This window comes from Plectropomus leopardus, chromosome 8 (assembly GCF_026936395.1).
Source record: "Plectropomus leopardus strain MGB_pleo_1.0 chromosome 8, ASM2693639v1, whole genome shotgun sequence".
Classification (NCBI taxonomy): domain Eukaryota; kingdom Metazoa; phylum Chordata; class Actinopteri; order Perciformes; family Serranidae; genus Plectropomus; species Plectropomus leopardus.
In genome coordinates, this window is record NC_142183.1 from 16,238,389 (window position 1) to 16,262,736 (window position 24,348).

The following is a 24,348-nucleotide window of genomic DNA, read 5'->3' on the forward strand; positions in this document are numbered from 1 at the left end:
AGAAGAAAGACCGAAATCGAAAAACGGGAACTGCACTATTTTGCACTGATTTTGAGAGTTTGGGCTATTTTTCTTCCATAACAGTTTTTTTAGTGGAAAGAAAACGTGCAAAATACGCATATAAGTGTTGTACCATTAAAGCAAAAACATTTAATACAAAAAAATATGAAATATACCAACCCTACTTTCACCTGTAATGTCTTACTTTGCTCTAAAAATGTATTCAGTTTTACAGTGCGTGTCTTTCAAGGTCATTTTCTCTTCAGAGCCAAAAATCTCAACTTCAGTATCATTTGCAATTTGTTATTTTGGGCAAAATAATGAAATGGACTGACAACAGTTTAAGTGTTTCACTGTGATGGTTAAGTTATTCAGTCGCATCCATAAGTAGATTTTCATGAAGTCAAATGATTGAAAAGTTTCCTGGAAGGTATGAAGCAGGTGTAACAATAACGACTGAGGTTCTTGTGATTGAGTAAACGGACAAAACATGCAAAAACAGGTATGGATGTTTACAGAAATAAAGTCAAACAGTAAACAGCAATTATTTTCATAGAGCGTCTTTATAGAAAACATTTCTTCACATTTTCAAAAAACTTTTGTTTTTGCTTTTTCACTTGTTCTCTTTTTTCTTTTTTTTAAATTTTTTTAAGATAATTGTCCTTTTTTTTTTTTTTGATCTGCTCAAGTTGAACATTTTTTAACATCCATCCGTGTCAAAGGCTCTTTGCTGGGGCTTGTAGAAGGTGTCCCATAGAAAACTCGGGCGTTCACAGCCGTAGTATTTATCAGAAACGCTGCTGACCAACACCAAGGAAAAAACTCTTCCCATTCATGCAGGAAAAGCAACAAGTTTGAAACTTGTCAGTCGGGAGAGTTTCCCAGCTGCGACCAAAGCCCACATTCAGCCTCCAGTAGTCACATCCCTCCACTTCAGCAGCACTCCAGTTTTACCCTGAAGGCACCTGTGTTAACAGCGCTTTTGCTTTTTATGCTCGATATGCACGTTTCGTTTCTACGTCCTGCAGCTACTAACTCTAAACAGTCTGTCACACTTCTACATCTAACGAGGCTGCAGCAAAACAAGCAGGTCCTACCGTCACACCAGGAAACGAAACAAACAAGTACTCTATAGTTTACAAAAACTATAAAAATAAAAAAAAAGACAGGAAAAGAAGCTGCAAGTATTTTAACAACTCGTTTGCACATTGTTCTGCTTTGCAAATTTGTACTGTGGATTTCAACTTGATAATCAGCTTTGATACAGCTCACAAAAAAAAAAAGCTTAACAAAAAGCTTTGAGCAAAAATCTGAACTCAACCCGTAACTCATGACCACTGCAGATCTCCTTTTCTCATCTATCGCATTAACCTTTTTATTGTTACTGTTTTTTAACATGACCTTTGGTCTGAATTCAGTTTCTAATTTGATCTCTTGAAGCGCGTCAGTACAAAAAAAAAAAAACATTCAGAGAATGGCTCAGCTTAATCTTCACTGTAAGACACAGCTCACTGACTTCTAAGTTTAGTTGCAAATTTTCTTCTAAGGTTTAAATGGTTTTCGAAAACATCATTACCTTCTAAATCCTTCTGGACGTAACAAGAGGAGCAATAATTCTCTGAAATGTCTCGGTGAAGTTACTTCACTCGGAAATCAGGGGTTGAGAACAAAAGCGAAGTGAAAGTTTGAGGACAAACAGTCTAAAAATCTTCGTTACACGTCGTACTGTGGAGAAGAAAGGCGTCAGACCCACACACGGTGCGTCTCCATGTCTACTAATGACCTACCTGGCATTATAAATATATAAAGTTTAAAAAAGTGCTTATTAAAAGAAACTATAGTGATGTGTTAACTTCCAGCAGTGTCACTGTTGTGTTTGTTCTCGACCAGCATTAATACGAAATGTTAGGGAGAGCGAAACTGTCGTCCTTCACGGCCCACTTAATGTCGTCCTCCAACACTGACGAGGATTGTCCAAAAATAATAACAGAAGCCCTGGTCTCCCACTGACATTCATCAGGTACAAAAAGATATTTTTGGGGAAAGCATAGTTAATACAACAGGATCAAACTAAGAAGAGTGTTGGCCTCTGTAACAGACTGCTGCAACCACGCAGTTTCTCTCAGACCGAGCTCGAACACAAAACAACAGGTAAAAATTAAAACAACTCTAGTAATAATTGCACATAACGTTTGAGAGCCGAGATGTCGGACAAAAGGACTTAACAACAGGAGAGTCTGCAGGAGGAGGGGGGCGTGGCACACTATGGTATAAATACATTAAATCTGAGAAAAAGAAAAGCACATTCATGAGGCACAGCTACAAAACGATGGAGCTCTGTGTCCTTAAAAGTGCCGCTCTCGTCCCACTTCACCGTCCGCTGTTGAGATTTCTTCATCCTCGCGTCTCTGGGCCTCTCTGTACCGGCGGAGAGTTTTAGCTTCGTGCCTCTCCGAGCACTTAGGCGATCATGTACTGAGTGATGGCTCTCAGGGCGTATAGCAGCTCGGCCTGCAGCCGGGCCTCCATGATTAGTAAATTAATGTGTATCTGAGGGGAAAGAAAATGAAAAGTGACTCACACAGAGTACCAAAGAAAGCTGACTGTGAGAGAAGTTAGAGCAGAAACTGAAAACTTTTAAATATCTTCCCACTAGCGCTTTCAAGTGGCATTATTGTTGCCACCGCTGTCAACAGGAGCACTTTCTGTTTTTCTCAGAGCCTAGAAACTACCAGCGACTGGTGTTTTTCACAGTTACTTTTGTTGTTCCACCATCCGTTATCTACCCCACTGAGAGAAGTAACTGCAAAGAAATGTCATTAGCCTGTTTCCCTTAAGTTGTCAAGCAAGTTTTAAGTGAACTATTAACGCACACTTTCCACAGGGCTGTAATTGCCGATAAACAGAGAAGAAGAAAAGGTTGTGAGCTGAACCGAACCCATCTATGATGGAAAAATGGAGAGAGGTCTATGTTTAAAATTCTATTTTATGTCAGCTACCACTGGCCATGTCTCATGCTGGCTGGAGACGAAGACAAATGTATTCAATTATCCGGGAAGACGACGACAGCAGAAACAGCTGATCAGTGAGTTGAATCTTCGTCAACATTTATTTGGCCAAGGCCATGTGGGCAAAGAGCAGAGGAAGGTCGGTCAACACACATCGGCTCCCTTTGCAGCTTTTTATCGAGTTACTCCCAAAAGTGACGTTTCATAGATGTGCGCATTTTTACTTTTTTGCAAAGGCCATGTAGCTCTTTAACTCTTTTTTGACAAAGGCTTTTTTTTTTTTTTTACACAATGTTTCCATACAGCTTTTCTAATGTGATATTTGAAAGTGCGCATCAAGTACAGATATGGAAACGCAGCTTTTGACACTCTGAGGTAACTGGGGATAGCTATTGTGGAAAAACGAAAGCATCATCCTCTCTCTGTTTTGCTTGTGCAATGAGTGATGCACTTTCTTTGTGCAGTGAATCAAGCCTTCATTTTCCCGGGCAAACATACCTGCACGGTGAAAGCGAGCCTCAAAGCGGATGGTGTCATTATTCTTTAACCGTTACATTGTGTAATAAACATTTACTTCATAATAATAACTTGTCTATTTGCACTTTTACAGTGAAGGTCTTCTCACCCGTTCTGAAGTTTTAAGCGGAGCCAAACTCAGCGGACACACTGGAGTTTTGGTGGCATCAGGAAAACAGGCCACAGCCTTGATGTACAGCTTCAGATCCCGCTCCAGCAACTGGTTCACTTCTCCGTAATCATAATCATCATACCTGTAAGCACAATCAATCGTTCATTTATCTACAGAACACAAAGAAAAGTGTTTTTTTGGAGTGAGAAAGGATGTTTCAGTGGCTGTCTCACCGTATTCCTAACACACAGTGGATGTAATTCCAGATCGCCCTCTTCAGGTCGGGGCTGTGCATTGAGGGGAGGGTGGTCACGCTCCTGAATCTGTCGTCCAACAGGTGCCCGATGTCCGAGTACAGCCTGTTGACTAAGGAGAAGCCGTGGTCCTCCCACGAGTAGTCCTGCAGAGCAAACACAACACATCGTCCACGTCAGAAAGGTTCTGATGTCAGTTTGAGTTCATTAAATACTGAAGTACAGCAGTGGTTTCCAGCACTCCACATGAATGTGTTTGGGACCACTTCAAAGATTTTCTTGTCTTTATCTGAATGATTTTTAGAGGTGTGAAGAGATAAAACGTGAAAAAAATTAACACAATTTAGTGTAGCAGAGTGTGAAGTGCTGAACTGTATTACATGACTTTAATGACGTTGTACTACTGAATACTTTTTCATTTTTTAAGAACCATGGCTATAGAATAATGTCACCGTCTGTGTTTAGATGGTTCGCTATAAGCTTTGCTTTCATTATGCAAGTGTGTCTGCCACCTGGTGAGATCTCCCAGAAAAACGAGGGCTCAATTTACGGCACAAAGTAAGTGTGTCGGTCAGAACAGGAAGTGCATCGTGCTTCTGTTTTTCCCAGAAGCTCTAGGTAGCCGTCCTCAAATACAAAAAAGTGTCAGTGTAAGTTCTTTGCGGTTACTGTCCTAAGTAATGGAAATGGCAAATGGTGGAACAACCAAAGTAACAGTGGAAAACAAAATGCAGAGAGTGCTGTGTTGCTGGTAGTTGCTAGGCTCTGGGGAACAGAAAGCGATCCGGTTGTCCTTACAGCAGCAAAGCCAACCATAATACCAGTGCAGTACCAGAGTAAACCTATATGCACACATCTGGCCAAAAGCAAAAAAAAAAAAAAGTGAAGCTTAAAACTCACTGTGTTTACATATCAAACCTAATTTAATTTACCGGCCATATGTACTGTTTTTTAATTTAAAAATTGTTTGACGTCAATACAAGAATCAGCTCTGACCAGTATTTGTAATTTTCTCTTGTGGAACTAATTTAGGTTTATGAGACAAACTTGTGTGTTAGAATGCCAAAACCAGTATTGATTCACAAGCTCTGTCACCAAATTCACAAACCACTTGGGAGTCCACTAAACCTCCTTCTGACAGTCAAACACTGTGAAAATGGGCCATTCAAATACCAAATCTGATACATGTTGGTGTGTTTTTATAGATAAACTGCCACTACATTGAAAGCATAAAGCGTACTGTATTGTGAAGCATTGGATTGGTTGCAGTTAGCAGACATCAAGATAACTGATTTAAACTGTGCTAAGTCACGCGATGTGTCCTGTTACGCAGTTTTAACAGACCGGCCATGTCATGAAGAGCCATAACACACACAGACAAAGGTACCGTCCTCACCTGAACTCTAAATACTTGGAAGTGGTCTTCCTCCCTACGAGCGAACTCCTGATAGCATAGGTCAGGGTCTGTGATAAAACGTGTCGGGTCTGCGAAGCATATCATCTCCTCTTCTTCTTCCATATCTAAAAAAAGAGATGATGAAAGAAAAGGAGATGGAGGAGAGGCAGAGAGAGTGCGTCAATAAGCGGCTGATGATAAGTGGCGATTGCTCAAGTTTCACACCATGTGACCTAAAATGTAACGCTCAAGATAACCATCAGAAGTGAGTGGGCACATCTGAGCCGTGTTAGCTTGTTTGTGTGTTTCTGCGTTCATGTGCAGGTGTCGGTTACCTGTTTGCTGGAGTGTTTGTGTCTGCAGCAGACGCTCTTCTCTCTTCTCTCGCTCCTCCTGGGACTTCTGGATCCTCTCCTTCAGATACACCATGTCAGAACTGGAGTCCAGAGACTGTCGACACAAACACCAGAAAAAAAGAACTACTGATGAAGTTTAATTAACCTCTAAGTGTCTGAGAGGGAACAGACGCAACACACACAAGGCCACTGTGGGGAGAAATAATCTGATCATACATTTATTATGATAAAATGCATCTCCCGCTTCCATCTCGGATTTATACAAAGAGCTCTTTTAATTCAAAGTGATGCTTTATCCGTGAGAACTTGATGCTGAGAAACACATGCTTGGACTAACTAAGTCATCAATTTCACACAATGAATTATGGTTTATTTTGAGCTCTACTTTATAGCTTTCTGCAAGAGATTGTGTAATCTATAACTACATCAATTCTCAAGCAAAAATGATCCTACATGCTAAAATCCTTCCCACATGTCCCAAAAAATTCTTGTAAAATACTGATTAATTATGCTGTGAAGCAATTAGTCATTTAACTGATTAGACAATGGACAGGAAATTAGCCGACAACCATTGGCTGAATGCAGGTAAACAGTCTGCATGGTTTCAGACTGTATTTCGCTATACAATTCTCTGTGATCTTTATTTCAAGAAAATAGTAGTCTGGTTTGTTACCCGTCTTCGTGTTATGTGTTCGGAGGGAGTGGCGAGCAACTGAGGCACGTTGGTGTTGCCATTGGCAGCATCAAAGGGGCAGAAGGTTGGCGGGGTACCGTTAGGAGACTTGGAGAGAGGGACAAAGTCTGAGTCTGTGTCGCATCCAAACACAAAGCTGCAGAGGGAGTGGCAGTGGGCCAGGATCACCACGGCCTGCACCAGCTCGGCCAGTGACCAGCACTGCTCGCCTGACTTCAGCAGCGTCTGGAGGGAACAGAGAGAAGAGACATAATTTTAAGACTTTCTTTATACTCATTCAGGTTTTTCCTGCATATTAATTTTTGGGGCAGCTAACGCAATATAATCATTTCACATCAGTTTTGTTTTTTTAAATGCATTGGCTGCAGTTGTCCATGTCCGCATCACAGACTGGAAGCAGAGGAAAAAAATAAACTTCACCACTTCCTACCCTTCATCAAACTTAAATTTTCCCCTGAGAAATTTCCCCCAATTCGAAGAGCATCGGTGTCAGACATTGTCCTGATCGTTTGACCTATTTCGTCCACGGGCAGTCATAATGACGCACAGATTTTGCCGTGGTTAAATTGATACATTTTTGCACGGTGGCAGCTGCATCTTGGTTGCTTGGCAACTATCACGGTCTCTTGTCAAAAGTAAAACTTCGAGAGCGGCTGCAAAAGTTTCATCCTCATCCTTGTTGTAAAGTAATTCTTAGGATATGTCAAGGACGAAGAGAAAGAGCCAACCTTCATCAGAGATGGATCATCCAGATCCGTTCACAGCTGAGCTTATTCTGCTCCGCTGCGCTGCTGTGAGGAACAAACATTAGGGGAGGCTGGGGACAGTTGTAAATCCATCTCTGTCAGTGCCAATAACAAGCTGAATGTGTGTTATAGCTCTCAAATTTGGACACTTAGTTCTCTGACAGGAGCTACAACAAATATTGAACAAATATTTTTTGACCCACAATGGCTGGAAAAGTTCACCTGGTTCAGACACAACGAGGAGGGAATGAAGAGGAGCAGGAGGCTGAAATATTCTACCTCTGAATCTGAACTTTAATGCAACTACCCTGTAATAGGACCACATTTTGGTTTTTATTTTTTATTTTTAAAGGTTTGGGTTCACATTTTTGACACTTTAAGAGTAAATTAGTTTTTTTGTTTTGTTTTGTTATATTTTATTTAAAGAAGAAACACACACGAATAAAATACACTTACTGAAAAGACACATTTTGCAATCTTTCTGAGTTGTTACTTAACTGATTAGCCAAAAATATCTGAAACTGTGGTTAATTGGCGTGAATTTAAAATGTTATAAAAATGACCTATCAAAAGATTTTCACTGCGGCACCTAACACCACCGCCCCATTTGGTGCCAGGAAAAACCCTGTTCATTCTGCATCCTGATTACTCTGAAGGTAAAAATAATTCTGTATTTCTGTGAGTGATAATCAGTTAATAGTGTCTTGTTACTGTTTCATTTTGTTTTGTCTGTATTTGGCTTTGCTGTACCTGGATGTGTGAGCAGGCGGTGAGCCAGGGTTGGTGGGCCAGCACCTTGTTGATGTGGTCAAGGAGACGAAGGCGAGGGGGCGCTGCCTCCAAACCCTGCAACCACAGAGGGTCCCCGCCGACTCTCAGAAACTGGGCTGAGTGCAGGTACACCAAGTAGTTGCAGTGATGTCGTGCCGCGGCCTGAAAGTCATGCAAACAATGCACCTTGTTATTCTTTAATTTTGAATAATACGAGCATAATCCCTGGTAAAGAGCAGCTTCCCTGACTGCGATGTTGTTCAGCTACATGCATAGTAAGATGGTGAGATCTTGGGTATGTATAAACGAGAACAGCATGGTCACTGACCATGATGGCGATGTAATGGCGGTACGGCAGCGGCAAGGGGCCGTCCATGTGCAGGATGTAGTGCTGTGTGCGCAGGAAGCTCTCCAAGTACTGAGGGTGAGAGGCCATCTGCTGGGACACAGCGTCCACGCTCCCCCTGCTGACCAGAGCCTTCATGAACAGCAGTGACACCCGCTCCTTCTCACCGTTAACCATTACCTACAGAAAACAGGACACAGAAAGAGGAGAGGGTTGGTTTGTGTTTCATCATTGTGTATGATGTGCGGGAAGCCACTGGAGCTGAAGAGTCAATTCATCGATTTTTCGACCAACAGAACATAAACGGGCATAACTTTTAATTATCCATTGATTATTTGAGTCATTTTTCAAGCAACAATCCGCAAAATATGAAGGTTCCAGCTGCTCAGATATGAGGATTTCTGCTTTTCTCTGTTTAATATCACTGTAGGTTGAATATCTTTGGGTTTTCGACAAAACAAGGAAGTTGTGTGGGCTGTGACATTTTGTAGACAAATATTGTTATCATTGAATCAAGAAAATATTGAAAAATAAGGTTAGTGGCAGCCCTAGCAGCCATCAAATTTGACAAAGTTCCCACAGTGGCAGTTAAAAATGTCTTCAATCATTTTGTAGTTCTTGTTCAAGGGCTAAAAACATGCTCTCTGTTGTGAAAAGTGTCCCTAAACTACTATGTATATATATATTTTATATATACATATATCTGAAATAAGATGACATAAAAACCCATAACACAGGGCTGACTGTCCTCTGAGTTATTAGAACTTGTCTGGTAGCCAGAGCAGGTTGGCTCAGGATAAGGTTGGACTTCAGCGTCCTCACCAAGTGATGACGGACTTGGACCGTGATTTGGATCAGAGTCATGTTCCACACCTTAAATCATCTGGAGAGAGGCAGTCTTGGAAGAACAGCAGCCGTGATGCTGTGATACCGGCGCCACTGGCAAGTGAGTGCATTCCTTACATTATTCTTTCTGCAAATAAAACAAGCAAACAACAGCGGCGCACAGCTGGGAGCTCGACAGGCACAAAGACGTCAGCTTGTGTTGGCTGCAGCAGGGTCTGATGTCCTACCACGACATTATTAAATGTAGATGAGGCACAGTGAATTTGGAGTGAGGAAACAAACTGACTCATTCAATGTTGAAACTAGAAAAAAAAACACCCAAAGCTATCCTCTGAAAGGGGGATTTACATGCTAGGAGGAACCACAGATGAAGAAACTAATGTGAAAGTTGGGCTTAGGAGGCCTTGAGGAGGGAAGCTCTGCAGCAGCAGCAAAGAGGTGGATGAGACCAAACACACAAACATCGATGCGACGGGACTGAGGAGCCTGAAAAACTGGAGCCAAGAGAAACAGACCCATGCAGAGAGGGAAGCTGGCCTGCCCTCACAGGCACAGCCATTTATTACCTCTCTCTCCATCATACAATGGCCTCTAGGAAAAGGTGTTTGGGAGCTCAGCCTCGGGCGACAACTCAGTTCCCCTGCATGTGAAAGCTGAGCGTGCAGCGCTGATCAAAGCCAAATGCTTCATTGCGGTTTGAACTGTACAAATGTTGGCAAAGACTTCTCCTTTAAACAGCATAAACTGCTCTCTAGGATTATTTTGATCACGGACACCTTAACTTCTGTCACAGATAGTCGGGCCAAATGGCAACCAGCGAGCCTTGTTACATAACCTTAGCCCCATACGGCTCTTTGGCATTTATCACTCTGTTTATCTGGCTGGTAGCCCCATGTGGTATTTCACTTCTCCCTGTAGTGGACGAGGGTTTCCTTATGATCCCGGAAGAGGCTCCACCTCTTGACCTACATGCGCTCAGACCTTGAAAGACACCATACATACTGTTAACATAACTCATATTAACCTTTAAAACCTGAGCAAATTGCTTGATTTTTTTTTTTTCAAAAAAATGGAAAGAAGGCAATGAGGAACTTCAGAAGAAATGACCCAAATGTGATCAAGACATTAGAAAAAAGAAAAAAAATTATATATATATATATATAAAATAAATAAATAAAATAAAACCCATTTGCTCACGTTTCAAAGGTTTGAATACTTCTGAGAGGCGTTTGAACATAGCACTGATGATCAAAACTGATCTTGATCCAGGTTATAAAGGGTTAAACAAATCAAACTCAGAATGACGTGTATAGTTCCTTAATCTCATAGTTTATACAGGAGAGAGGAAAGAGCTCTATCAGGAACAGGAGAAAAGAAAAACAGTGGGTGAAAAAGGAGAACTGGCACTGAATGAAACAAGCTCAGACACAGACCCTGACCCACTCCTGTCTGTCAGCGGACATGGGAAATAGGCCGAAGGGTCCGTAGAGCACACAGGTGCCTGTCAATCAAAGACCTCTCGACATTCACAAAAGTATCTCTCTGCAAACACAAAAGCTACTGTTTAGTGTGCTGAACTTCAGAATCTACATTACTGCTCCATCAGGCACGCGCTGGTTTGGTTATTGAAGGGAAAAGGTATTTCAGAGGTTTACACTGTGCAGAAAACATGCCTTCAGTCTGACTTGTCAGGGACTTACACATAAAGACCACTTAGCTTATTCTTGCCAGTCAGCCACTATAGAAGTAGTAACAATTGCAACATTAACTTGCAACTTTCTTGGAATAAGATATTTAAGAAATTATGGTCACTGTAGCATATAAACTACAGCCTGGCTGATATTATGTTTTTGAAACAGGTGTCAGTGTTTTAGAGTTTAAAGAGACACTGTTTAAATTTAAATATAACAGTTATTCATATTTAGTTATTGAAGAATGGCAACCAAGATGTATAAAATACACATCAGGGCCGGGCAATATAGAAAAAATCAAGTATCACAATATTTTTTATACATCTATGCTGTGACAATATTGTAGGGTTGAATATTGATGCTCTCAGAAAATATTCACACAATGAGTTTTTTAATAAATAATCGTCAAAAATGTGAATATCATGACTTAGTGGCCCATAATAGAACAGCTAGAACAACCAACAATATCAGCCTGCTGATGTATGGATCCAGTTTTAACGTGTTTATTTGGGCTTTAAAGTATCGAAGTCTAACTGCACAGAAACCATTTTAAAAAAAAATCACATAAAAAAATTCAGATCTGTATCAGACTTTTCAAATACAAACACTGCATGGAAACATTTCAGATTGGAAACTCTGCTGTTGTTTACGAAATAACACACTGCTAAGATCCCAGAGAAGATATGATAAAAGTGGGCCATCATGAGCAACCAGGTGATGCAATGTATCTGGGCACAACAAAGGCTTTACACTTCTACTCGCTCAAATAGAGATTGTGCTGCAGCTCCTTGTTAAGAGGTTTGAGGAAAAACTAAATTTCTATATTAAAATGAATTCAGCAAACAGATGTTATTAGAACAGTTTCAGCTGAAATGACAGAGTTTTGTATCATACAGGGAACCCTGCGTCTGCACAGGACACATATTCCACATTGGGCTTTGATGGGCTTCACAGCCAGGTATTAAAACCACCGTGTTCTCACCAAAATATAACCAGTACAAACAGTAAAAATGACAACATAGGAAGAGGAACACAAGACAATGCCTATTTAACTGACTGGCTCTTTCAAACGTTCAGTCTTCAGCCACTGCCAAATCTACAGTAAATAAATGACAACACTTACGCTTGTAAAGCCGAGAAGACGGGATCTGTCATTACTGGCATCACGCAATCAAAGAGGAAATTGCCGTTTTGTGTGATTTGATAAACATGTCTGGACAAATCGACAGGAACAGTCAAATTGAAACAGGAACTACTGTTGATGTGCGCCGTCACACAGCAGGAAATAACACATACTGACACACTGACGTGAAAGCAAAATTAAAACCCAGCTAAATCTGCAGTTCAAGACAATGTGCAGTAAATTAATGGCAATTAATTAATTCATGCTTAGAGAAAACTAAAAAAAATCCTCAATTTTGAAACAAAAAAAACAAAAGGTAAAGTCCATCTGAGATGATCTTTTTACTGCCAGTCCGAACAAGTAAAGAAATTACTATTTCAGCATTTCCCCACAGATGTGATCCATTCCCATTTGTGAAAAAAAACACTATCTAATCTATACTTGTGTGATTAATATACACTAGGGGAAGATAGTTTAGACAGACTTCTTTGTCAATGCCATGTCCAGACACCCATCCACACAGCCTCATCTTTATTGTCTGAAAACAAGCCACAAATGCTGCACACAGCAGTACTTTTGATAAGGCGATACGCTCCTTATTGTCCACCCACATGTAAAAAAACAACCCGCACGAAAAGAGGAAAAAAAGCTGCTAACAAGCATGTGTGGGTGGATATATAAAGCAAAGAGACGCACATCATCATTGGGGCGACTGTGTATGGTATTACAAAGCATATTTTGGTTTCACATAGATGCAAACAGTCTAATAGAGAAGCACATTGGGGCTTTGTGCAAACAGACCTATTAATTCTGCTTACAGTACGCCCAGCAGCTACTGATTTTGAAACAAAGCCATTTTTTCCTAGCTTGGGGTGTGACAAAACCAAGATGTTCATATTAGTGCGCTGCTGTATTCAAATCACAAGATGAATTCAAACTCGTGGCCTGGCTGCGAGGGACAGAACTCATATAACAAGTCACAGAGGGCCTGTTGTGAGCAAAAATTCACAGGTGCAGATCATTTGATATTCAAAAAAAAAAAATAGAAACTCCCCTTCTCGACACAGGAGAGGTCATTTGTTTATTGATCAGAGAGGAGCAAGAGGCAAGGATGAAATGAAAAACAGGGGTGACGTCACTGAGGGGAGGAAAGGTAAATGGAGACAAAGACAGGCTTTGATAGCAGGCTGAAAAACAAAACAGCAGCACTGTACGTGCAGGCATATGAAGGACTAAAATGACACACAAAGAAGTGGGAAAAATGATGCCAGCAGTCTTCCAAGGGTAAATGTGTCAGCCTGAGACGTGCATGTGTGCATGTGTGTGTGGTGTTGGTGGGCTGCAGGAGGGGGGCTGCTGCAGATACAGGAGAAGGACATTCAATCTGCATTCCAATTGAGCCTGGAGGGGGTCCATCCTTACCATGCGCCGGCATCCCGATGGCATTAACCCTGCCCTCCAAAAAAAAAAAAAGAAAAAAAGAAAAGAAAAATCACCGGAAACACAAGCTGCCGGGGCCGATTTTGGCTCTGCAACCTGAACTCAGAGAGTAGCGCAAAACAAACCAGCTGCAGCCCAAAGATGTTTGGAGAGGGGAGGAGAAGAGGGGAGGTAGAGGAGCTGCTGGGTAGGACAGCACATACAACACAGCCAAGACAAACAAAACACTATGCTGCAGGATGAAAAAAATAAAGAAAGCCGAGCCCACATACAGCAAATGAGTGATTGGACCTGTCAGAAAACATGGCAAGCAGGTAGAGCAAGGGGGAGACGCAGATACAAAAGACTCTCACTGATAACAAGAAAATTCACAAACTCATTCACAAACAAGCCAGGGGAGTGTAGGTTATCATATCGAAGGAAGGTGCTCAAATGTGCTTAAATGCCTGCAAAATGCTTGTTTATTTTGACTGCGAGTGAGATGCAAGTACGTTTAAACTCAAAGCACAGGGGGCTCTTACATTGGTTGCTTTTTGTATATAAATCTGCTTGGACTGATTCCTTCTTATTTAAGTACGTACGTGTGTAAAAACCAAAATGGCCTGAGCTTGCACAATATTCTACAAATGTGATCCCCAGGGTTTGAACACAACTTGGCAAAAAGATTTGAAATATGCTACCACTTCCTCTTGGGATAACTAAAAGAATGACCTGAAACTGTCTGAGCCGATAACTATCAGGGAAATTAAATCAATTTTAGAGGTCTAAGGAAAAAAATCACTCTTGGTCAATGTGATTGATATTTAGATACTTACTGAAATCGTTTTAGACAGCTGCATATGTTTATGCATTCAATTGTGTAAATCTTGACTGGATTTTATGCTTGCTTATTTGTAATGTGTGACAGTTGTATTTATCTGCTTGTATTAATTGTTGTAACAATGTGCTATCCTTCCCTCGCTCTTGAAAAGGAGAGACTTGTATATGCGCAAATACTGATTGTTTGTTCCTAATTATGTAGTCAAAAAGCATGTGCAGAAAAATGCCATATGAATGATAATGAATGTAAACTGCAAATCAGTGAGAGGGGTCATGAAAAGTAACCCAATTTTGGACTTGAAACCAGAGTAGAGGGCTTTGAATCCCTTGCTGCTCGCATTCCTCCCTGTTTTGCTCCATTTCTGGACTCTAATCTGCAGCAAACATGTCTTTTTGGACTGCACTTGAGACAGCGCCCCCCTTCTGTTGTAAAACGGAAAAACAGCGACAGAGGAGAAAAACAACTTTGATTGGCAGTCCAGTTCAGCCAGCAGCAAAAAAACAGCACAATAAAAGTCGTCAACATTTAGACATTTAAAGGCACTGCGAGCTGCAAACATTGGACAATCCCCATCTGTCCTCATGCATTAAAGGCGTTTACACTCGTGTGTCCTTTCGAGCTGTGCTTATATATAATATATGGTGAATAAATGGCACTGCATTACTTCACAGCCACCTAACTGACAGACACTTTTCTCCCAAATCCTCAGATGATGTCATCGTCACCTACAGATTTCTCCTCATACTGCAACGCTCCCAACCATTACTGCATTTTAACGTTTGGATAAAACCGGCGTGAAAGTTAAATATAATCACATTTAAGATAAAATACTTAAACAATCACTGGTGAACCAACAAAGGAAGAGTCTTCGTTAAATGGTTTGTGAAGCTTTTAACGCCACAGCGACTCCATCAACACACAGAAAACGGTTATTTTTGTTCCGATAAAACGTACATTTAACGTTACTAACGTTAGCTTTGTAACCGTTGGCGAATGTTTAAACGAGCTTAACGTTTTAACGGCTGTTCAATGAAAACTACAAAATGTTTCTCGGTGGAGATTAAACATGGCAGTGGGCTTCATAACCTTGAACTAAAACACGAAAACTTATTTTATTTAATTTTTTAAAAATTACTTGTGATTTAACTCTTGCTCGATAAACCGTTAGCTGCTAGCTAGAAGTTTGCTATTTTTGCTCGCTAGCTAACTTACAGCCGTTGTAACATTAACTGCTCGGCACTAAGTTAAAAAGTTTACGTATTTAATAAAGTGTAAGCGTTCATATTTATTTTATCGACTGTTATATGTCGACACATGTCGTTTGGAGCTTAAAAAGACAGCCATGTAAGAGGCAGTTACGATATATTTCTTTCTTTGATACAAAATAATCCCTTCAGCAAATGAATGAACGTTACTCAGGCTACCAGTTAGCCGTTAGCTTTAATTGTGTTAAAACTAACTTAACTTTGTTCAACAGTCAGCTTTAACTCACCTGTTTGTGGACTCGCTGACACTGGGTTCTTAGGGGGTACTCCATTTTATTCGTACAGATGATCATTTTCCAAAAAAAAAAGTCTACTACTGCATGGATGCGGCTGTCTTTTTCTTGGTGCTAGCTAACAAAAGGCAAGACGAGCCTGCCCCGCTAGCAGCAGTCAGTCGGTCGGTCTATAGCTGAAGACTGGACGGGGAGAGCGGAGGAAACCTTCCCGCAGCCGAGCTGACAGCTCCGGTAACAGTGTGCCCAATCAAAGCGCAGGAGGCGGGGCTGCCGGCTCACTGAGGATAATATCTAAATGCTAATGAACATCTGCAAACAGCAGAGAGGCAGAAACACACACTGGGTCGGACCGACGACTTCTTACCAATTCATGGGGCATTTGTTAGGAGGCAGCATTTTGTTTTCGTGTACGCCCTGTTTTACCATAGCTGAGCTGTTTTAGCTACAACACAATGTACAATTGAATTAGGGACTATTTATTTATCAGAAAGGGGGGTGGCTTGGCTGTGACACACACACACACACACACACACATATATATAATTTGATATAATAAATAAATCAGAATCAGAATCAGAAAAAGATTTATTGCCAGGTATAGTTAACACAATAGGAGGAATTTGTTCTGGTGGGTTGGTGCAACATAAATATAGAAAGAAAAAAAAAACATAAAATAGAAGATACAAATATAAAATATAAAAAGTACGAGTCTAGCAGTGCAAAAACAAAACAAGTAACACAAGTAACAGTGTAACAGTGCAAGAAACAGAACCATGGAATTAAAGTGTTATATACAAGAATGGTTGGAGTGCAAGATATATATTGATATTTACATTGAAATTCACATTTATACAGGTTTGAGTGCATAATAAATAGATAAAAATAAATGCATTTATATATATACATATGTGTACATTGTATATGTTTATGTATTCCCACTGCACAAAAAAACACCGCTTTATCAAGTCTCTACAAAAATATCAGTTTTGCATCAAGGGGAGTGCAGAATCCAGTTTTGTTTTGTTTTTATTTTTGCTGTGCATCCTCTGCTGTATCAGTTTTGCAGTGAAGTATCCCATGCCTTCAAAACCCATGCATGTTTTCTTTCTTTCTTTTTTTAAATCACAGCCAGACATTTAAAAAAACATTAATATTGTTGCATTTTCAAATTTCGAATGCTCCACATCTTGTGCAACTAAGGCTTCCAAAAGAGAGACTTAAAATACATAAATAAATCAACCAATTAAAATACTGATATTTGTTATGATGGTTATGTCTTTTTCATATTTATTTCTTATTCAGCCTCTCTTTCAAACTCAGAGAAATTTGGAATGATGTTTGAGCACAGAGACGGTCAGGATTTTGTGTCAGTGCCTCATTGCATCTCACCAATAAAAGGGCTAAAATTATGCCTCATTCCCAGACATGGAATTTAGTGATTTTGATTAAATATCACTGTCTTAAGCTCAGATCTGGTTATTTTTATTTTTCTCTCCAAAGCTTTTGTTACACATAATGTGGACCATTGGAAATTTGAAAATGCAACAATACTTTTGTTTTTACAGTTTCTGGCTATGATAAAAAGAAAGAAAGAAAACACACGGGCTGGATGGCATGTAAAATTGATACAGCAGAAGATGCAGAGCAAAAAAAAAAAAACCCAACTGGACACTACATTCCCCCCTGATGCAAAGCTGAGAGTGTTTTAGAGATTTGATGAAGCTCCTTCAGTGAAACATTTCCCTCTCACGGGCTGAGTAGTAAAGTGAGAAGTAAACTGACCTTCAGGTGAGTTCTCATTTAATGCTGCAGCACACAATGATATCTCTGTCAACAATTTGGGGAAGGCCCTTTCCTGTTTCAACATGACAATGCTTCTCTGTACACAAAGCCATGAAGAAATCCCAGTGTGGTTTGCACAGAAGCTTTCACCCAAACCCCATGCAGCACCTTTGGGCAGAATAAAACCTAATTAAAATTCTTCATACAAAAAAAAATACCGTGGAAAACCTTGAAAGAGGAGCAGAGGTTGTTAGAGCAGCATATAAATACACGCGCTTTTGGAATGATATGTCCAGCTAGGGGTGAAATAATTTTGGATTGGTTAAATGATTGGTATTATTTTGGACACGTAACACAAACAAACAAACAAAAAGATAAAAAATAAAACAAAATGACAATAATTGAAATTGCCAAGTATCTATACACAACTCACTGTACAGAATCTAATAACATAAAAATGACATCTTACATGTTTGAAAAGGAATAGGAGGAAGTATTAACTACTTGCCTACATACTTTTGCCTGTATATTATAACAATAACCCTTTAACACCTGGATCGCCATCAGTTTTCTTGTGCTTCATTCAGACACCTTTTGCAATCATGTTAACCTCTTAAACCTGGGAAGATTGGTTTGATTTCTTTCAAAAACACGAAAAAACATAATGAGCAACATAGAAAAAAAAGTCAAGAGAAAAAATGTCCAGAAAACCATATTTATAACTCTTATGATTATATATTTAAATAATGATACAATTTTTTTGTTAATTAGGGGGGCTTTTTTACAGTATTTTTTTTTGTTGTTGGAAATTTTCACACATTTCTTGCTTATATTTGGGCCATTTATGTTTTGAAATAAATCAAGCAAACTTGCTGAGGTTTTAAAGGGTTAAAAACCCAGTAAGGCACCAATATTGAATCAGATCATACTATTGAAGCTATATCAGTGCCCAACATTGATATCTGACTTTTATAAGTCCCATGAGGTGCTTAACTGGAATAAAACCATGGCTACATCTCTTAGATAACTTTCATCAAATGTGTCTCACATCTTCTGAAATATATGCATCCAAATCCTGTAAGACCTGACAGGAGACACAGTCAAATCTTAATCACTCGCCGTTAACTTTAAACGCCCCAAAGGCAAAAACAACATGTATCACTCATGCTTGTGTCTTGGTGTAAACTTAACATTAAACAAGCACTGATCACATTAGACATCCACAACTGACCGCTGCGTTCAGGCTCATTTGATTGACCCTCTGTCTTGTATGGACTTATTCAGTCCTGTTTTGTCTTAATGAATGGGACGTTTGTTCTTTATCAGACATCTTGAAGTTGATTCAAATCAGGTTGTTTTTCTATCTCAGAATCACGACTTTCACATTTTCTGTTTTTTGTCTCCAACAACCAACTCTTTGCTTAAGTTAATCAGATCACATGGTAAGTGTGACATACAGCGTTTCTGCTAAATCACCATATAAATGCTACTTCTAATGTAAAGAGTTCCCCAAACCTTTAAGAAATTAACATTACTTGGTGGGACATTTTTCCCTTTTGAGGTTTTGCTTTGTTCTATGGAAACTTCAGTTTTGTGAAAGTGGAAATGAAAACAAATCTAGTCACAATTTACTGTAGATCAGTCTGGCACAGATGAACGTGTCTGTAAATGATGTTTGTTAGATAGTCACCTATAAAGGAGACAAATTTGATATCAAACAAGACCTAACGTCTAAATTGAGCCATGTGATATGAGGAAATAAAATGATTTAAAGGATGAGGCCATGTATTCAGTTTCATTTTATTTATACAAATATTTGATTAAACGGTTAATTGATGTGGTTCGTGATTATGAATCTTCAACTTATTTAGCAATTATTGCAAATATTATTTAAAGAGAGTATAAATATCACATTAAACTAAGCATAAATATTAAAAAAATGCAATAAATATATTTAATAAATATGTGGCAGAGCATGATACTGCTAAATTAAACAGGGTATTCAACACAATAAAACAATGTTCCTATTAAACTATTGGATTGAAATCAAGTGATTTTGTTTGAGACATGGTTAAAGTATCTTATTTATTTCAATAAATGACTTAATCACTGAAAAGACTTACATGATTTGTTTTTCTTTCAGGTTTTCAACCTAACACTCACATTTCAAAAGTCATCACTTCAGTAAATTGAGTTGATATGAGTGGTACGCATATATAGTGTAAGACCTAAGCTATATTAAGAAAAGGCCGTCTTGGTTTTGATGCATTGAGCTTTATTGCAAAAACCTTAAAATGGTACAAACAGTACAAGTCTGAAAGTGGAAAACAAGTGACACTAGACCAGCCGGTCCATCTCTATTAGATTAAGATGCCGTTTGCACAAACATCATGTGAATCAAAGAGAAGTGGCAGGCAGAACCAGCCCAAACCAGTTAGCTTCAGTTTTAATGGATTCAGGGTAAAACACCAAAAGGTTGTGACTTCTCCTCAAATATCTGCAATCAGGGTGTGTCTCAGTCAAAGATTAACCTCCCCAAATGACCATTTGTTTATCAGTTAGTCACCCCGCTTTACGGTGAATTTGTGAAGAAAACTATTGTCTTTTTTGCATGCTTTCACGGTGAATAGCAAATCCAAAAATGGAGAAAACTCTTGATGAATTGAGGTTAAAAGGGGTCTGCATATAACACCAGTAAAACTATATCAAAACATCAGTTTACAAACAGACTCAGTACTACCCAAACCGAACTGACACAGAAGTGAAATGTATCTCTAGTCTTTTTAAAGCCCGACCCCACTGACAAAAACAGTGATGTTACCTCACTGAAAACAGGAGCTGCTGTTCCACCACTGCTTTGATCAGTCAGGTAGTAGTAGTAGTGAACGAAACTGATCAAGGCAGAAGAAAACCGGCAGCTCCTGTGTTCAGGCGATGTAAAATTACCGTTTTTGCCGATGGAGTCCGGTTATAAGGAGAGCAGAAATAAGACTCACTTTCTGTTCAGTTCTCCGTCACAGAGGGCTGTCTGTTTGGGAAAGTACTGAGCATAAAACTGAATAAATGAAAGTTGGATTATACTGCAAAAGTGGTGTGAGTTTGTAAACACAGACCCCAATGTCAATTCATGAAGACATGTCTCCATTTTTGAATTCCTCGTTCACCAGTTGCATGTGAGAAAAACATATTCTTCATAAATTCAGCGTAACACAGGGTGAGTTATTCATACATAGATGGTCATTTGGAAGACTTACGTTTTCCTTTAAGATTAGTCATATATTTAAAACAATATATTCGTGCTGCAATTAATGGCAATGTTTAACTAAACTATCCTAAAAGCTAAGGAGACATCTTCACATTGCGTCTTTTGGCAAACCCACAAAAGTTATTCATGTTACTATCACACGAGGCAAAAACAAAGAGGAAATCTTTACATCTGAGAAGCTGGTAGAAGTGTGTTTGCCATTTTAGGAATTAAATGATGAACTGATCATCAAAATAGTTGCAGATCTACAATATTCAACAGAGATATTCACAGAAGCATTTCTATGTTGCTGATTCATGGATATTTTGTGCTAAAATGCTACATGTTGTTTTGCACTGTTGCTCTGCTGTTTCTTGTTTCTTTGCACAGCTTGTGTTCTGTCTTGGGAGTTCCTGTTTGTTTTAGTTGTTGCTGTCTTTATGGCATCCTGCCGCTATATGTATGTGAATTTGATCATTTTACAGGTTTTAAAACATCTTGCCAAAGGACTACAGTTGAAAATTAGCCTGGTGGCTAACACTGGCACATTTACAGAAATGTTAATTAATGTGTGTTGTCCTTATAAATAAAATCAATGAAATAAGATGAAATTCTAAGACAAGGTTTAATAGTTGTCTTGGAAACTGGCTGTAAACATCAGAAACTGTCAAAGATTTAACCCACTGTATATGGGAATCCCTGCTTTACTGTAACAAAGCAGGGATTGTAGCACCATGACATTTCACAGGGGGGGTTTTGAGTGCCTTGCATCTTAAACAAATCAACATGTGCAATGTGGTTTGACCCCTTACTCTTTTATTTTCTGTTTGTTTAAAGTTATCATTTCCTTTATCAGGTGATGTGGTGGAGCAGCTGTTTGGTGTAACAGAATCAGAAAGCTGTCATGCCTCATTTACTGCACAGTTTCCACAGAAATCCTCCAACAGGGGGGACTTTCCAGAAAAGGAAGTGTGCTACTGTCTTGGTGTATTCCTGCTGATTTACAGTAAGATAATATTTTCTTTTGAGCTGTCTGTCATGCCAGCTTCACCGCAGGGAATTTGGGAAATTAACACCTATATTGTCTTAACTAAATGCTGGTAAAAGAAGGCTGTTAACTTGTTCAACAGGTTTTTAAGGATAAACACAACTGATTGGTGAATTAATGAATGCTGCTGCAGAAACCTTCTGCCTCTGTAGCAGAAAAGTGGACAAAATGTTTCGTGCTTTAACTGCAAACAAGCTGTTCAGAGGTAGAACAGCCAAACTACGTGCTGCCTCTCACCCATCGTTTCCTGTTTGACAAAGCCTGTCCTGGTGAAGAAACTGTCCCTCAGTGGGTCAACACTGATGAATCAGCAGTGTTGACCCACATCAGCACATTTCCTGGAATTGTACAGTAAGTCTTTTAATTGCACAAAAGTGGTGACTCCAGACCAGCTGTACAAGACTAAAAGATGTCTCTTTGGGACACCCAGTAGTACAGAGTCTGTGTCCACGCTGCAGCGGTCGCGGGTTTGACTCCAACCCTTTGCTGCATGTCGTCCCCTGTCTCTCCCCCTTTCACACTAACTCTATTCTATCCATTAAAGGCCAAAAAGCAAAAAAAAATCTTGAAAAAAAAAAAATGTCTCTTCAAAATAAAAGCAAAAACTCCCTGACAAGAGATCAATTTAACCCTTTGAAACCTGTGCAAACTGGCTTGATATCTAAAATTTGTATATTAGTTATATTTTAAAAAGAATAAAAGAACAAGAAAATCCCATAATAATATAATAATAGAACAAATAATTAACAAAATAAACAACAACAAAAAAAAAAAAAACAAGGCAAGCAAGACTTGGAAAAATGCTTTAAAAAACTTCTTTTTCTCTCGAGACATTTTCCCTAGTTTTTTATAGCTAATTTTCTAAATGTACTAATTTGTGGAGCCTTTTTTTCATATTTTTGATACAAATGCAAGCAAATGTTTTAATTGCCTGTAAAAGGTGTCTGAAAACAGCACAAGAAAGTGCTGACGGTCCCAGGTTTCAAAGGGTTAAAATGTACTTTCCCAAGCTGTTCATGTACATACAGCATGTAAGGTAGGGGATTTATAAGGGGCTCTGTAACACTAATCACTGCTGCAGATGGTCCTCCTCTCTTTCCGCTTCTTCACATAAAAAAAGGGATTCTGCATCAACAACATGACCTGGTGCCACATAATGTTTCCCTTAAAACTGATTTGAAACCCACAAAATGTCTGCATCTGCTCCTGCTAGTCTGGGCCGGGAAAAGTTGGAGCGTACGTGCTCGGAGGACAAATGATAATCAACCCGCAAGGTCACAGTTTTAAACATCATCTCACCCTTGTGGCAAGAATTGGTACAACTTGCTTTTCTGTGATGCAGCAAATGTATTTAGTGTCTCTGAAAGCAGAAAACTGGCATTTTACCTGCATTTAAAACCAGTGGACATTAGAAGAGAGTGACATCAACTAATATTTATTTCATAATATAAACACAGAGCCCCAAATCTAAATATATAGGCTACATTTTTTTCTAAAAATAAGAATAGGCCTGATTATTTTAAAAAAAGCCAGAGATCTAATAATCTGTCACATCCTTCCTACTTAAATCCCACCACTGTTAAAATAAATACATACATTTAACTTGCAATATTAATAATATGTAATATTAATTGAAGTAGTCTGTACTCAATGCTAATTACAAACAACCACTAATATTTTTCTCATCTCAATTCCAAATGAATCTGGAAAGAAACAGTTTTTAAGGATAAATAAGGTGCCAGAGATGATCAAAAATAACCAAAATAGAGCTTGTTTATTTAAAATTTCCTAATGAGGTCCAAGCTGAGCCCATAATGTCCTCAAATCCTAAAAAAAGCCCCAGTTTGTATGTTTACACTGACAAAAAAGCAAACAAAAGAGTCAGAGCGACGCAGGATCACAAACAGACTAACGGTTTGGTCTACGTCAAAATGTCTGTCCTCTTGGGAAGAGCTGAGTCTTCTCAAGACACACAAATACACAGCAGACAGTAAATAAATAAATAAATAAATAAATAAACGTGCCACTTACAAACCAAGGAAACTAAAAAGATATATATAAGATAATCTGGTGAAGGGATTTTTTCAATTTAAGTTGAAACAACAAAGATATGATGGATTAATAGGCTTATTGTGATTTGTGATATTGGAGTTTATAGGTCAAATTAAAATTGAAATTAAACTGAAAATACTATCTGTTCAGACCTTTGGGCATGTTTTGTGATTAGGCTACAGTGAACTTTGACTTGACTATGACAATTTTGCTCTAAAAAAACGTTCCTTGCCTTTGCCTTTGGTGTGATTTGCTGTGTCCGCCCCAATAACCTCAACAGAACTGGCACCAGTATAAAATTCAAACACTGTCACCCACGTCATGAGCTTTCCTTCTTTTTAGTTTTCTTGATACAAATCAAGAAGAACCGTCGACTGTCGACTTAGAGAGTGATCAGAAATAATTCCTGATGAAAACTCTTATTAAAGGCTATTCTTAGTAATAGCTGCCACTTTAACTTAATGCCAAAAATGGGATCTGTGGTGCATCTTCATGAAATGAATGTTATACATTGTTTTGTCTAAAATAGGCATCTTGCATTAAGCATCATTTTTTCATACTGTGTTGCCAGATTTATGAATCGGCAAAATGTATTGACTTGT

The 24,348-nt window shown here is 39.1% G+C and overlaps 1 protein-coding gene across 2 annotated transcripts; it reads right to left on the bottom strand.

Moving 5' to 3' along the window:
- Positions 1–292: 292 nt before the first annotated feature.
- sesn4 (sestrin 4) lies at positions 293–15,859 on the bottom strand. 2 transcript variants are annotated; one of them, XM_042493641.2, is made up of 9 exons: positions 15,612–15,859; positions 8,182–8,379; positions 7,833–8,015; positions 6,316–6,561; positions 5,622–5,736; positions 5,287–5,411; positions 3,870–4,036; positions 3,634–3,778; positions 293–2,550 (listed from the first exon to the last, which is right to left on the bottom strand). In XM_042493641.2, exons 1-9 carry the CDS (start codon positions 15,675–15,677, stop codon positions 2,461–2,463), a joined length of 1,335 nt encoding a protein of 444 aa, XP_042349575.1. In that variant the 5' UTR covers positions 15,678–15,859; the 3' UTR covers positions 293–2,460. The 2 variants fall into 2 exon arrangements, with proteins under 2 accessions (XP_042349575.1, XP_042349576.1); XM_042493642.2 differs by lacking the exon at positions 15,612–15,859 and adding an exon at positions 11,860–11,991.
- Between the last annotated feature and the right edge of the window lie 8,489 nt (positions 15,860–24,348).